Consider the following 14,379-nt stretch of genomic DNA (forward strand, 5'->3'; position numbering starts at 1 on the left):
CTTGATTAGAAATGAGTGTGTGAGGTGCAGTTGATGATTGCTATGTTTAGTGCCCTATTTTTTTATTAGTGAAAAATGTATGTATTAATATTTCAAATAGATTAATTTTTTTATAGAAAACAATAAAGAATGATTTAAAGTCATTATTTAAACAACCTAAACATTTTAATCAGTTTTTCTTTTCCCTTCCCCAACAATTCAGTCCTAAAACCATTGGTGGGGGAAGAAAGTAGGTATGTACATCTGTGGTAGGAGAGAGCATGGGGTGCAGAGAAGGATGTTAGAGCCCAGGTGGGTATTCACCTGGGTGTAGTTGGGGGTGAGGGTCCTGGTATGGGCTGCTTGGTGTGCAGTGTCAGAGATCAAGCCAGGTGTGTGGGTAGCCAGACCACATGTGAAGCAAGTGCAGTCTGGGCTGGGGAGTCAGAACCCTACTAGGGTGAGGAAGATGTCCATGTTGAGGGGTCGGGCAGTCTAGGATGGGGAGTCAGTCTGAGGAGGAGAGGAGAGTGCCCATGTGGGAGAGTGGGTAACTTTGGAGGTGGAAGGTAGTTAAATGCAGGGCGATTGACTAAGTGAGTAAATAAAGATAAATGGATCGCAACTTTCTCACTATTAAGGAAGAGTTATAAATTTGAAAAGGGAAACATTAGAATAAACTATGTGGTTTTATGTTGCAATTGGATAAATGGATGTGAACTTACAGTTTTCAAAACATATAGGTATGTGTAGAAATAAATATGTATATGTCTATCATAACAACCCTTTTTTTTGGTATAAATAGAGGTAGGCATAGGTATATACATATAGGGTTGTAGGTTGAAGCTAGTTGATCTTTACTCTTCAAACTAGTAAAATGCAAAAAGTACTTCCTTCCAAGGAATATAATAGTGATTTGGCATGGAGCTAATAAACTTTTGAATTGAAATGTCTATGCTTTGAAAATGAAATAAAATGAATTTTTTCAGTTACAGATTCACTTTTTTCTATTCCTTTCTTTGTAGTGTCTGCAAATTCTTTGATTTACTAAAAGAAATTGATACCAGTACCAAAGTTGATAATGCTATGTCAAGACTGTTAAAGAAGTATAATGTATTGTGTGCACTCTACAGCAAATTAGAAAGGTAAAGTAAAAATTTTATTAGGATTACACCCCAGGGGCACCTGGGTGGCTCAGATGGTTAAGCGTCTGCCTTCGGCTCAGGTCATGATCCCAGGGTCCTGGGATCGAGTCCCGCGTCGGGCTCCCTGCTCCTTGGGAGCCTGCTTCTCCCTCTGCCTCTCTCTCTCTCTGTCTTTCATGAATAAATATATAAAATCTTAAAAAAAAAAAGATTATACCCCAGTTTTGCATGTTACTGTTGATGATTAGATTCCATCTGGGAACTATATTTAGTAAAGTTATTAGGTATTACCCCTTAGATTTGTCCCCTTTGCTGTTAGTTTTTTTTTTTATAGGTTCTTAGCTTTCTTTTTAATCCAGTCATATGCATTGTGAATGTTTCCTCCAAAATTGTTATACTGTCCTTTCATATTTCTCATTCGTTTTAACAAACTTTAAGACTTTAGTCTTCTCCTGCCAGAGACTTCCAGTTCTCAGTGGAAGAGTGACCTAAATTTAAACTTCTTTCTAATGTGTTATTTAGTTTAGAAAGAGAAAAACATACTGGTAGTAGAAGGTGTACATGACCTATACTACCAAGCTATGATTTGTATTCTCAGTGGTGTAAATGGAGACTTTTCATTCCTTTTAACTGGGAGAAAGATGAAATTCAGATAAACTTGGGTTAAGTTTTTAATACACTTTTCATCCAAGTCGCCACTGCCACTGGTAAAATGCCAAATCTGGCATGTGGCTGTTACTCTGTTTATTGTGGGGCTTATTTCACTTGGTGAGAATATATGAAAGTTAATATTTTAGCTAAACAAATAGTTGTAAAGGGAGAGGGAAGAGTATTTTGGGGAGAATGAGTATGGAGATAGTGCTGGAAAGAAGCATCTTCTCAGAAGGATACTTCTGTTTTCCCTTTCCTTCTTTTTCGTTGGTATGTCACTAAAACTTCAGAGGTGTGATGGAGGATAAGAAAAGTGGAGAGAAAAATCAAGATTGGCCTATGGCTTTTGAAGGAATTTTTCTTGCTCCTTGTATTTAATTGTAATAAGCGCATTGGCCATCATTATTTTCTTTTGTCTTTTCTTGAATAGAGTAAAATCTATTTGCATAAGAAAAAAGGGATTTTTTTTATTATAATAAAAATTAATTTGTACAAGGAATGTAGACTAATTATAAAGCACTTGGAAAACACAGAAGAGCATAAATAAAATATGAATCACCCTAAATTTTAATACTGGAGATAACTAGTTTTCATATTTAGAATATTTCTTTCTTTTGGATATTGTTTTATGTAAATTATATATGGTATATATAATTTTTCTTTTTTTTTTTAACCTAACTGGGACTTTTCTGAATGCTTCTGTCCCTTAAAGTTGTTTATGGCCTTTTAACTCATATCTTGGAACTTATCCTAAGAATGTTATCTTAAATACAAAAAAGCTTTAGAAATTTTTACCACAATATTATTTAAGCCAACGAAAAGCTGGAAACAACCTATTTATGCATGACTTAAGTAAAGAGTAAGATATAAATATAATCTAAACACTAAATATTATAAATGTAAAATAAAATTTGCTGAGGAATATTAACAATATGCAAAAATGCTTCTAATATTAAGTAAATATAAAATTTGATGAGGAATAAAACAATATGAGAAAAATGCTTCTAATGTTAAATAAATAAAGCAGGATATACTGTGATTATAACTGCAGAAAGAAGTTGTATGTATTGAATGAAGTTATGTATTAACACTAATGCACTGAATGACAGTAGCTGAAAAAGAAGTACCAAAATGTTAACCAAGGTTTTGTATGAGTAACTTGCATTTCTAAAGAGGATGTGTTACCAGTATAATAATTTAAGCCAAAACTTCTCTAAGCCAATATTTAAAAAAAATCTATTCTGTAAAGACAAGTACCTCAAAATCTATAATTATCAGGTTATTTCTAGATACAGAATTTTAGTGAGAATGATTTGGAGTGCAATCCTGATTTTTTTTTCCTGCTATAATAAATTTAATTAGATACTTCTAGGTTTTTTGCTTTACTATCTCAGATCAGAAATCTATTTGGATATTTATTTCTGTTTTACCTCTTTCCTTTACCCTTCATACCTTCTAGTGATACATTGTATTTATCATTCTTGTGGGGGCTAAAGGAAGTTAGAAAAGAAAGTTAGAAAGTGGAATATTATATGGATAATTCTGAAGTATTTGAGTTCTTCCTACCTCCCATGCCCTGTGTTTTTCCTTTAGGCCAGTTTTTGTAAAACGCTGGCTATTTCAGATTAGTAAGTAGGGTTCAAGGTCAGAGTTCACAAAAATTTTCTCTACAACAGTATCTGGTATGATGCCCTACCAAAAAAGAGAGGCTCTGGTACAGTTTAATGTTGAAGAGAACGGAATCTTTTGAGTCAGACAGATTTGTATTCTACTCTGGGCTCCAGCATGTACTTTTGTGATCTTGGACAAGTGAGTTACCCAACTTGTGTAAACGAGTTGATAATGGTGCATACCCTGTTACGTTTTTTAATGTGTTAAATGAGATAATGCAGACAGTGCTGAGTCCAGAACCTATAATAAACATAGTAAACTTTCCACAAATGTTTTCATTTTGTTTTTTGTTTTTCTTAAGTAAGCTCTATACCCAGCGTGGGGCTTCAACTCTTTACCCAGAGATCAAAAGCCACATGTTCTATCAACTGAGCCAGCCAGGTGCCCTTCCAGGAATGTTTATAAAAAAAAAAAAAATTTCTGGTGCAGTTTGGGAATTTACATACTATACCCACCTTAAAGAGTCAGACTGTACATTCACAACCCAGGGTTCTTAAAAGTCCTGTATAATAAAACATGTTGAATCTGTTGTGTTTATCATTTCCTAAAGACTACTAATATATGTTTATATGTATTTAAAATCAGTTAACTTCTGGAAATAGTGTTTGTAGAATATTCTTTAAGAAACTTTAGGCTAGCTATCAGCTGTTTACTGCAAATAAATTAAGAAACTGCAACAAGCATTAACTAAATGGCTATTAGTACTCAGCTATAAGTTAGGTGCGGGGGATACAAAATCTAATGATACTATGATTATAGTAAATATAGTAACTAAATTATATTTTTTAATAAAAAAAGTACAATGATGCATGTGATGCTGTATGGTAGAGGATTGTATGTGGAAAGTAGAAATTTCATAGTGGGCAAAATAATTGTGTATGTTTAAGGGCAAGAAGGGTAGTTGTGGGGTACTTTTGATCAAGTAAAAACTATAGGAGAAGGCAATGTCTGAACAGGTTTAGGGATAAATTCACCAAGCAAAATGTGTAGGAACTGGGACTGCGCTTCCCAGGCAGAGTGATTAGCATGTGTCCAAAGGCAAAGCAGTAGCATGGTGTACTTTGATACTGCTGATGGCTGAAAGGTAGGAAGGGATCAGACCGATAGTGAGCTTGGACTTTGCCCAGCAGACAATGGAGTCATTGCAGGATTTTAAGCTGGGAATGACAGTCAGATCTCACCTGAAAAGATTACTCAGGCCTTTGTAAAAGGGATTTAGAATTTTTATTAACTAGTTATATGAGATAATTTAGTGTTTATTGGCCTTAAAGTGGATTGGTGGAGTTTTTTGTATCTTATTTGTACCTTTTACTGAAGAGCAATTAGGAAAATTAACTGTGATATCAAAGCCTGTTCATTTCAGAGCAGACTGTATGTGTGTGTGTGTGTGTGTGTGTATATATATATGGCAGTATGCCATAGTGATTATGGTCACTTTAAAAAAGCTAAACAGATCTAAGTATGAATATTACTTTAGTCACTTACTGACTGTGTGAGCTAGGAAAAGTTACTTAACCTCTCTCAACATCAATTTCAATCTAAAATATAGCCAGTAATTCTTTCCTTGTAGGGTAATTGTGAGAATTAAGGAAGACAGTGTTAGTGGTTAGCTCACCTTCCAGCACATACGAAGTATGTAATAAACAGTAGCTTTTTAAGTTTTTATTTAAATTCTAGTTAGTTAACATGTAGTATAATATTGGTTTCCTATTGGTAGAATTTAATGATTCATCACTTACATGTAACACCCAGTGCTCATCACAAGTGCCCTCCTTAATGCCCATCATCCATCTAGCCCATCCCCCACCCCCACCCCTCCAGCAACCCTGTTTGCTCTCTATCGTTGTCTCGTTATGATTTGCTTCCCTCTTTTTTTTTATTTCCCTTCCCCTATGTTCATCTGTTTTGTTTCTTAAATTCCACATATGAGTGAAATCATACGGTATTTGTCTTTCTCTGATTGACCATATTCTGCTTAGTATAATACTCTCTAGCTCCATTCATTTCATTGCAATTGGCAAGATTCTTTTTGATGGCTGATAAATGGTAGCTTTTAAAGTTATTTTTACCTTCATTAATGCTGTCACCAAGAAATATAATAATGTAAGCCATGAATTTTAAATATTCTGGTAGCTATATGACAAAAAGTTGAAACAAGTGAAATTAATTTTAACATTTTATTTAACCCATATATCCCCAAATATTTCAACACGTATCATTCACACAAAAATTTGTGCGCTGGTGTTCATAGCAACATTATTCATAATAGCCAAAAAGTGGATTATTATTCATAAAGGGGAATAAAATACTATTATATACTATAACATGGATGAACCTTGAAAGCATTAAGCTAAGTGAAAGAAGCTAGACACAAAAGTCCATATAAAGTACACAAAAATCCAAGACAGAATGTATAGTGATTGCCAGGCATGGGAAGTACTGTTGATAGATATGGGGTTTGTTATGGGGGTGATGGAAATATCTGGAATTAGTTAATAATGGTTGTAAAACAAAGTAAATATACTAAAAATTACTGAATTTATACACTTTAATTACATAAATTTAATTAAACAAAATTTTAATTAATTTTATGTTATATGAGTTATATTTTAATAATAACATGAAACTAATACAAAAGTTATTAATGAAATATTTCACATTCTTTTTCTCATAATAAGTATTTTTGAATACTTTGGTGTGTAATTTACATTTATAGCACAACAACATTTGCACTAGCCACATTTTAGGTGTTCAGTAGCTCAAGTGCTTGTGGCCACCATATGAGCACAGATTTATATTAAATGCAGTTATCTTTCACTGTATGATAGCATTTTATTATGAGTTACATTAAGTTACAAAATAATTTAAAACAGTGCATCAGACATTAAATATCTTTTCTATAATTATAAAAATTCTTTCTTGATACTATCTGCTTTTTATTATAAGGTAGTAATTTTTTTTAAGATTTTATTTATTTATTTGAGAGACAGCGAGAGAGAGAGCACAAGTGGGGTGGAGGGGCAGGGGGAGAGAGAGAAGCAGACTCCCCGCTGAGCAGGGAGCCCAACGTGAGGCTCTCTCCCAGGACCCCAGGATCACGACCCAAGCCAGAGGCAAATGCTTAACCGACTGAGCCACCCAGGTGCTCCTAAGATAGTAATTTTCTAACATAAATTTTTTATTTACATATTTTTTGTGACTGACCTCTTTCCTTAGCATATTTTCATGGATCATCCATATTGTAGCATGTTTCCATACTTAGTTACTCTTTACTGTGGAGTGTTATGGAGTTCCAATACTTTGTTACTCTTTATTATGGAATAAACCATTGTGTATGATTTACCACATTTTGTCTATCCATTCATCGGTTTATAAACATTGTATTGTATGTCTTTTAAAGTAGTTGAGAGTATAGAGGAAAGTGAGTGTATATTTATACAGTTTATTACCTTAATTGTCTTGTTACCATTTCTTGTTCTCTTCATTTGTTCCCGTGGATTTGGTTTACCATATAGTGTCATTTGTTTAGTCCAATACAGCTTTGATCTCACCCACCTCCTTTGTGCTGTTATTGTCAAATACATCACATTCCTATATGTAATAGGTTCAAAAATATAATTATATACATACCATGTTATACAATTGCTTTTTACATTAATTAGAAGAAAGGAGAAGAAATACTCAGTTATACCATCTTTTATAATAACATAATTACCTTTTCCAGTGCTCTTTGTTTTTTCATGTGGGTATGAATTAGTTTTGGGTTACTTGTTTTAAACCTGAAGAACTTCTTTTAGTATTTCTTGTAAAGTGAGTCTGTTATCAACAAATTCTCTGTTATTGTTTGGGAATGTCGTTATTTCATCTTCACTTTTTTTTTTAAAGGGCATAGCCACATCTTTTTTTTTTTTTAAGATTTTATTTATTTATTTGAGAGAGAGAGCATGAGCTGGGTGAGGGACAGGGGAGAAGCAGGCTTTCCGCTGAGCAGGGAGCCCGATGTGGGGCTCGATCCCAGAACTCCGGGATCGTGACCTGAGTTGAAGGCAGATGCTTAACTGACTAAGCCACCCAGGCACCGCTCATCTTCACTTTTGAAAGATAGTTTTGCTGGATGTGATTCTTGGTTAACTTTTTTTTTCTTTCAGCACTTTTAATATGTAATCCTACTGCCTTCTGATCTTCACTGTTTCATGAGAAGTCAGCTGTTAATGTTATTGGGTTCCTTTATACATACTACATCATTTTTCTCTTGTTGCTTTCCTCATTTTCTCTTTGTCTTTAAACAGTTTTACTGTGATATATCTGGTGTGGATTTCTTTATATTCATCCTACTTGGAGTTTATATTTTTTGGATGTGTAGATTAATGTTTTTCATCAGATTTGGGAAGTTTTCAGCTAATTCTTTAAATTAATTTTTTCTGCTCTTTCCACTCCCCAACACTTCCCCACCCCCACCCCCAGCTCTCTTTCTGGTACTCACATTACACACGTATTGGTATATTTTTTGGTATACCACATTTCTGTGAACCTCTTCCTTTTTCTTTTTTTCTCCTCTTTGTTCTTCATTCAACATAATCTCTTTTGACCTATCTTCAAGTTAGTGTTTACTTCTTGTGCCAGTGCAGATCTACTGTTTAGCTCATCTAGTGAATTTTTCATTTTGGTTCTTGTACTTTCCAACTCGAATTTCCATTTGGTTCTTTTCAGATAATTTCTCTTTATTGATATTTAATGGATGAGACAATGTCAGAATACCTTTCTTTCTTCCTTAAGCATGGTTACCTTTAGTTCTTTGGACATATTTATAGTAGCTCCTTTGTAGTCTTTGTCTGTTGAGTCTAGCACCTGGGTTCTCTGGAATGCAGTTTTTTGTTTTGTTTTGTTTTTTGGGTTTTTTTGCCTGCTTTTTTCCCCATGTAGAGGTCATACTTTCCTACTTCTTTGCATATTTCACTTATTTTTGAAAACTGAACATTTTTGATAACACTGTAGTAACTCTAGATACTGATTCTCCTTTCTCTTGGGGCTTTCTGTTGTGGTAGTTTGTTTAGTGGCCTAGCTGTATTATTTCAGTGAAGTCTATTTGTCCCATAGTGTGTAGCCTCTGATATTGCTCTTCAATGTAGCCATTGGGCATGTGGCAGTCACTCTGAGGTGAGTCATTTTCAAGGGGTTCTCTTTGACAGTCTTGTCCCCTGATCTCTTGTTAATACCTAGCTGTTACCTTCCACTAATTGCTGACTGTTTTGCTCTTTTTGACAATACCCCACATCTGAAATTGCTTCACAGTCTGACCCAATTAAATTTGGCTCCCTTTGCAAGAATAGGCTTTGAGGTCAGCCTTGAGGCTTGTTCTTTTTCCAGGAGAGCTCTTCTTAGCTGTTTATTCACCTGGTTCTTTCTTAGGTGATTTAGAATTTAGCTTGTTGCTTTCATAGAACTGCTAGCCTCCTCTTAACTTTCTCACCACCAAAATTTCCATTGTTTTCAATAGCACTTAGCCTTGAAAGTCCCCACACTGTGTTCCAAATATAGTTAATTACCTTGGAGAGAGCTTCAGAACTCTTTTTTCTTGGGGTGCCTGGGTGGCTCAGTTGGTTAAGTGTCTGACTTTGGCTCAGGTCATGATCTCGGGGTCCTGGGATTGGGCCTCGCATAGGGCTCCATGTTCAGCTCTTCTCCCCTCTCCCTCTGCTCTTCCTCCCCGCTCTCCATTCTTGCTTTGTGTCTCTCTCTTGAATTAAAAAAAAAAAAAATTCTTTTTTCTTAAGACTTTCCTCTCCCCTGGACATCATTTCTGTGCCACTGCTTGGGAGGTCAGAATGGGGACAATGTCCTCTTCTTTTGGAATGTCACCTTTGCTTTAAGAGTATCACTGAGGGGGGGTGCCTGGGTGGCTCAGTTGGTTAAGTGGCCAACTCTTGGTTTCAGCTCAGGTCATGATCTCACAGTCATGAGATCAAACCCCATGTCTGGCTCTGCACTGAGCTGAGCATGGAGCTTGCTTAGGATCGTCTCTCTCCTCTCCCTCTGCTCCTCCGCCCCTGTGCACGTGCACGTGCACGTGCCACTGTCTCTCTCTCTCTCTCTCTCAAAAAAAAAAAAAAACAAACTTAAAAAGGGGGCACCTTTGTGGCTCAGTCAGTTAGACATCTGCCTTTGGCTTGGGTCATGATCCCAGCATCCTGGGATCAAACCCTGCATAGGACTCCCTGCTCAGCAGGGAGTCTGCTTCTCCCTCTCCCTCTGTACATATTCTCTCTCTCTCTCTCTCTCTAAAAAAAAAAGTATCACTGAGAAGAGGTAATAGTCCCTGGTCTTCTCAGGTTGTCTTTAATGTCTGAAACCTCTGTCCTGTGAACTAACTGGGGTAAGAGAAGTCAAGGCCCCAGTATTGACCTGCTGTGCCTGGAAGAGAAGTTTTGCACTATGAGTGGGGGCTAAGTGGAGGAAGGGAGTCCCAGACCCCTCAGCTCCTCTTGCCTGGGATAGACGTTCTACAGCACAAAGCTTGGGATGATTAGAGATGCCAGTCACCTTCCTTTCCCAGAGTGATAGTCCTAGGCTGGGAGCTGGGGAGAGAGGGTGTCCTGTGTCTTGGCTGCACCTGCCCAAGGTAGAGCTTTATGATGCTGAACTGGAGAGGAGGAAGTGAGTTTTGCTTTGAATTCCACAGACTATTTTTGTTTTTGCCAGGAGTTAGTACATTTTCTTGAAAAAATGTTTCTTTTTTTTGCTGTATGCCCTTAGGAGAATTTCCAGAGACTTTAAATGATTTTTTAAATAATTTCAACCAATTATAGTTATTATACTGGGAAGCAGGTCTGTGGAGATTCTAACTCCTCCATTGTCCTAAACAAATAGGGTTTTTTTTTGTTGTTTGTTTTTTGAGATTTTACTTATTTATTTGACAGAGAAAGAGAGCACAAGAAGGCAGAGCAGCAGGTAGAGGGAGAGGGAGAAGCAGACTCCCCACTGAGCAGGGAGCCCGACATGGGGTTCGACTCCAGGACTCAGGATCATGACCTGATCTGAAGGCAGATGCTTAACTGGCTGAGCCACCCAGGCGCCCCAACAAATAGGTTTTATAGTACTTTTAAGTTGAGTTATTTTAGTGAGGCTAATAGTTAAGTAAGCTTTTATGACCTGATCTGGGATTCTAACTAGATCAAGATTTAATTACAAAATGTATTCTGAGTTACATATGCACATAGGGAATCCAGTCCTTTTGTAATTAGATATTACAGTGATACGTGAAATGCCATGTATTGGAAAAATTTACTTTAACTTTTTAAAATAATGTTATGTTTTTTTGTCTTTAAAATGTATACTTTTTTTTTTAAGATTTATTTTGGAGAGAGTGGGCACATGAGTGGGCGGGGGGCAGAAGGAAAGGGAGAGAATCTCAAGCAGACTCCCTACTGAGTTTGGAGCCCAGTGTGGGGCTCCATTCAACAACCCTCAGATCAGGACGTGAGCCAAAACCAAAAGTTGGACACTCAACTGAGCCACCCAGGCACCCCTAAAATGTATATTTCTTGAAATAATATGAAAAAAGCATGATAAAATTGATTTCTAAATCATGAAAAAAATTTTTAAATGACTTTTAAAAAAAGCCATAATGTGAATATAATTATTTCTTCCTTTTAGGACATGTGAACTTATATATTTGACACAACCCAGCAGTTTGTAAGTAGTTCAGAGCAAGTTATTTTTATCTTTCTGGTTTTTTAAAAAATTTTTCTGGAAGAATCCCAAACATGTTGATAATGACATGTTAGTTTAACATGTTAGTTTAATTGATTATAGCATGCTTTTCATAAATTAAGGTCATAGATTTAAACCCTATGCAGATTATTTATCTTCTCACAAAGAAAATGGTATGAAATATATGCCCTTTACTACAAGGAGAGCTAATAGGGTGGAAGTAGATTCAGTGCAACATATCACCAGTTCTGGGAAAAAGGCAAATTCACTGAGTTAATCTTTTTTGAGTGTCTGTTATTGTCTAATATTGGCATTTTATTAACTTAAGACCAAGAACATAGTTTTTGTGTAAGAGTAAATGTGACAGTATATATTAAAATTTCCAAATTATTTTTTTAAATGTATGATACATGCTCCAACCGTATACCCATGAAAGAGCTCTAGAGATTTTCTTTGGAAACAGAATGAGTAGTATATGAGATTTTCTGCCCCACTGAACTGGTGGTATTGAAGATGATTGATACAAAGGGAAATTATGTGTTTATTAGTTATATTAATCTATTCCAGTTGTTAATATCAACAGGTTATCAAGGCATAGTGTTAAATTGGTAGAGTTATCCAAACCTTTATTTTTCTGCATAAGTGTTGATTTTAATTAGAAAGCAAGGAGCAGAAAAGTATTAAGTAACTGGAAACCAAGTACATCATAGTATACCACTTCTTGTGCATATTTTTAGATTATAATTGAAATATTAAATATTTCCTTTACAAAATATATACTACTGTATGGGCTAACTATAAATATCTTGGTAAAAACACTAACTGAATTGAGACAAATTGAGTTATTTTGTAAATTGTGCATTTAAAATGGATTGTATTCTCTTATGCAATCAACTTAGGCCTATAATTTAAAATAAGGAAAAAGAAGAGATGTTTGGAAAACTGTCAGTATAAAAATTTTTTTCTGGTTTCTATTTGTTTACTAGGATATCTACTGAAATAAACTCTGTGTTGGTGCTAAAAGTTTCTTGGATCACATTTTTACTAGCTAAAGGTAAAGTCATTATGTTTGTTACATGTTAATGTTTCAAATGTAATAATTCTTTTGGACTAGGTTCAAAATTTTTTATCCAATTTAATGTTGTTTCCCCACACTCACCAGTTCTCTGTGTGGCTTGTCACCTGTTAGCAAGTTCTTGTAATTCTGGCACTGGAAGCAACTTTGGAAATGTCTCATTTCATTTCTGTTTCTAATATCCTTTAAAAATCCTTCTTCCTTCCTTTTTTTTTTAAGAATAATGTTACTGTTTTTATAAATATGGTACATATTCATGATACAGAATTCAAATAATACAGCAAATGCAAAGAAAAATGTAGAAAAATTACCCCAGGCCTACCCATAAATAAATAAATAATCATTAAAATTATATGATTGTTATTTCAGGTATATTTTTATGCATAGAACCTGATAAAAAAGATTGGAGATGTGTGCATTCACAAACATCTAATTTTTTAAAAATAGGATATTATAGTGTAACATGTAAACATACAAATTAGTTTTACTCAAACTTTACAGAAGAAAATAAACAAGAGAAATGGGAGGAGTTGCTTAAATTTAGATAAATGTTTGTCACGTAAGCAGTGTTATTTCCTAAAATATTTCTCTAAGATTATGAAAAAGCGCTGTTAAAAAATTAAGGTTAGAATCTTTATTTTACTTTGTGTTTTGATTTAAAGCAATATATATTAATCTGCTTTGAAGGAAAAGAATGTTAGTACAGGATTACCACTCTTCCTGTCACCTCCCCATCCATCACTTTCAGATTTGCTCATTGTATTATCATTACATTATCAAAGATCATAACATTTATATTCCATTCTGTAATTATAATTACTTGTTTAGTTTCACTTCTGTATGTCAGTGGATTCTAAGCTTATTATCATTCCTCTGTTATAACTTCTCCATTTCTGAGTTCTTTATTTTGATTCATCCTTAGCTGGCTGGATTTTACCAAGAAGGAATTTTTCAAAAAAGGCTTTTTGGCACTACATTCCCTATGTTTGTCATGTTTATGGATCATGCCCATAGTCTTTATACTTGAAGGACCACTTGGCTATCTACGCTATTCTTGTGTCATATTTGTTTTCCTCAGGACACTGTTTTCTGGCATTGAACAATGCTGTTGAGAAATAGGAGACTAGCTTTAATCCCCTCCCCCACTTACTTTTGAATACTTGATTTTTTTTTAATTTGATGTTCAATACTTTAACTAGAATATCTCTTGATTTTTATTATTTCATATTAGTTTTTCTTATAACACTGTATCTCTTTTTAAACTGAAGGTTCTGATCTTCATTTGAAAGACGCCTTAACACAAATTTTTAAATGTTATTCTCTTCAGTTAGGTATTCTATTCTGTTATGTTTCAGGAACTTAACTTTTTTTTTTTATTTTTTATTTTTGAAGATTTTATTTATTTGACACAGACAGATAGTGAGAGAGAGAGCACAAGCAGGAGGAGTGGCAGGCAGAAGGAGAGGGAGAAGCAGGCTCCCTGCTGAACAGGGAGCCCGATGCGGGCTTCCATCCTAGGACCCTGGGACCATGACCTGAGCCAAAGGCAGATGCTTAACCAACTGAGCCACCCAGGTGCCCCAGGAACTTAACTGTCCTATGTTGGATTATTTTTGTCCTCCATATTTACTTTCTTTTCTTGTATTATTTTGATCTTTGGTCTTTTTCTCATTTACTGTTTTTGTCTCAAGTCTTCTGTTTTGAGCTAAACTATGTTTTTTTATTATTATTATGTTACATTTGTCACCGTACAGGACATCATTAGTTTTTGATGTAGTGTTCCATGATTCATTGTTTGCATAAACTATGTAAATGTGTAATGTTGTAATGGTGTTATTTGGTCCTCACTTTTTCCTTAGCTTTTTGTTGTTGTTTTATATAATTTGTATTTTATTTCTTAGTGCAAGGAGTTGTAGGGCATTTTCTTTTTATAGATTATCTTCCAGATTGGGTTCTCTCTCTTTTTCTCTTCTTATGTTATGAGTCTATTTTTTCTTTTCTTTTTTCTTTTCTGTTGTACGTTTGTATATTCTCTGTGCTTCTTGTCCTCTCTCCCCTCCCCATGTTACTAGGACTTTATATGGGCAATCATGACCTGATGTTCTGCTTTCTCCGATGTGGTTGGTGTGTGATGGTCTGTTCTCTCTG

General features: G+C 35.0%; 1 protein-coding gene across 2 annotated transcripts in view; it reads left to right on the forward strand.

Annotated features, from left to right (window-relative positions):
* Positions 1 to 14,379, forward strand: part of RB1 (RB transcriptional corepressor 1) — a 160,260-nt gene that overhangs the window by 39,931 nt on the left and 105,950 nt on the right. The window contains exons 4-6 of one of the 2 annotated variants that reach the window (XM_025874895.2): positions 1,005 to 1,124; positions 11,100 to 11,138; positions 12,143 to 12,210. In XM_025874895.2, coding sequence (XP_025730680.1) covers positions 1,005 to 1,124; positions 11,100 to 11,138; positions 12,143 to 12,210 — 227 coding nt within the window. The remainder of the gene's footprint in view (positions 1 to 1,004; positions 1,125 to 11,099; positions 11,139 to 12,142; positions 12,211 to 14,379) is intronic. The other variant, XM_073894543.1, reaches the window with a different exon arrangement.

Source organism: Callorhinus ursinus, unplaced genomic scaffold, assembly GCF_003265705.2.
Source record: "Callorhinus ursinus isolate GAN/ISIS: 27379988/994484 unplaced genomic scaffold, GSC_fseal_2.0 scaffold7, whole genome shotgun sequence".
NCBI classification, from domain to species: Eukaryota; Metazoa; Chordata; class Mammalia; order Carnivora; family Otariidae; genus Callorhinus; species Callorhinus ursinus.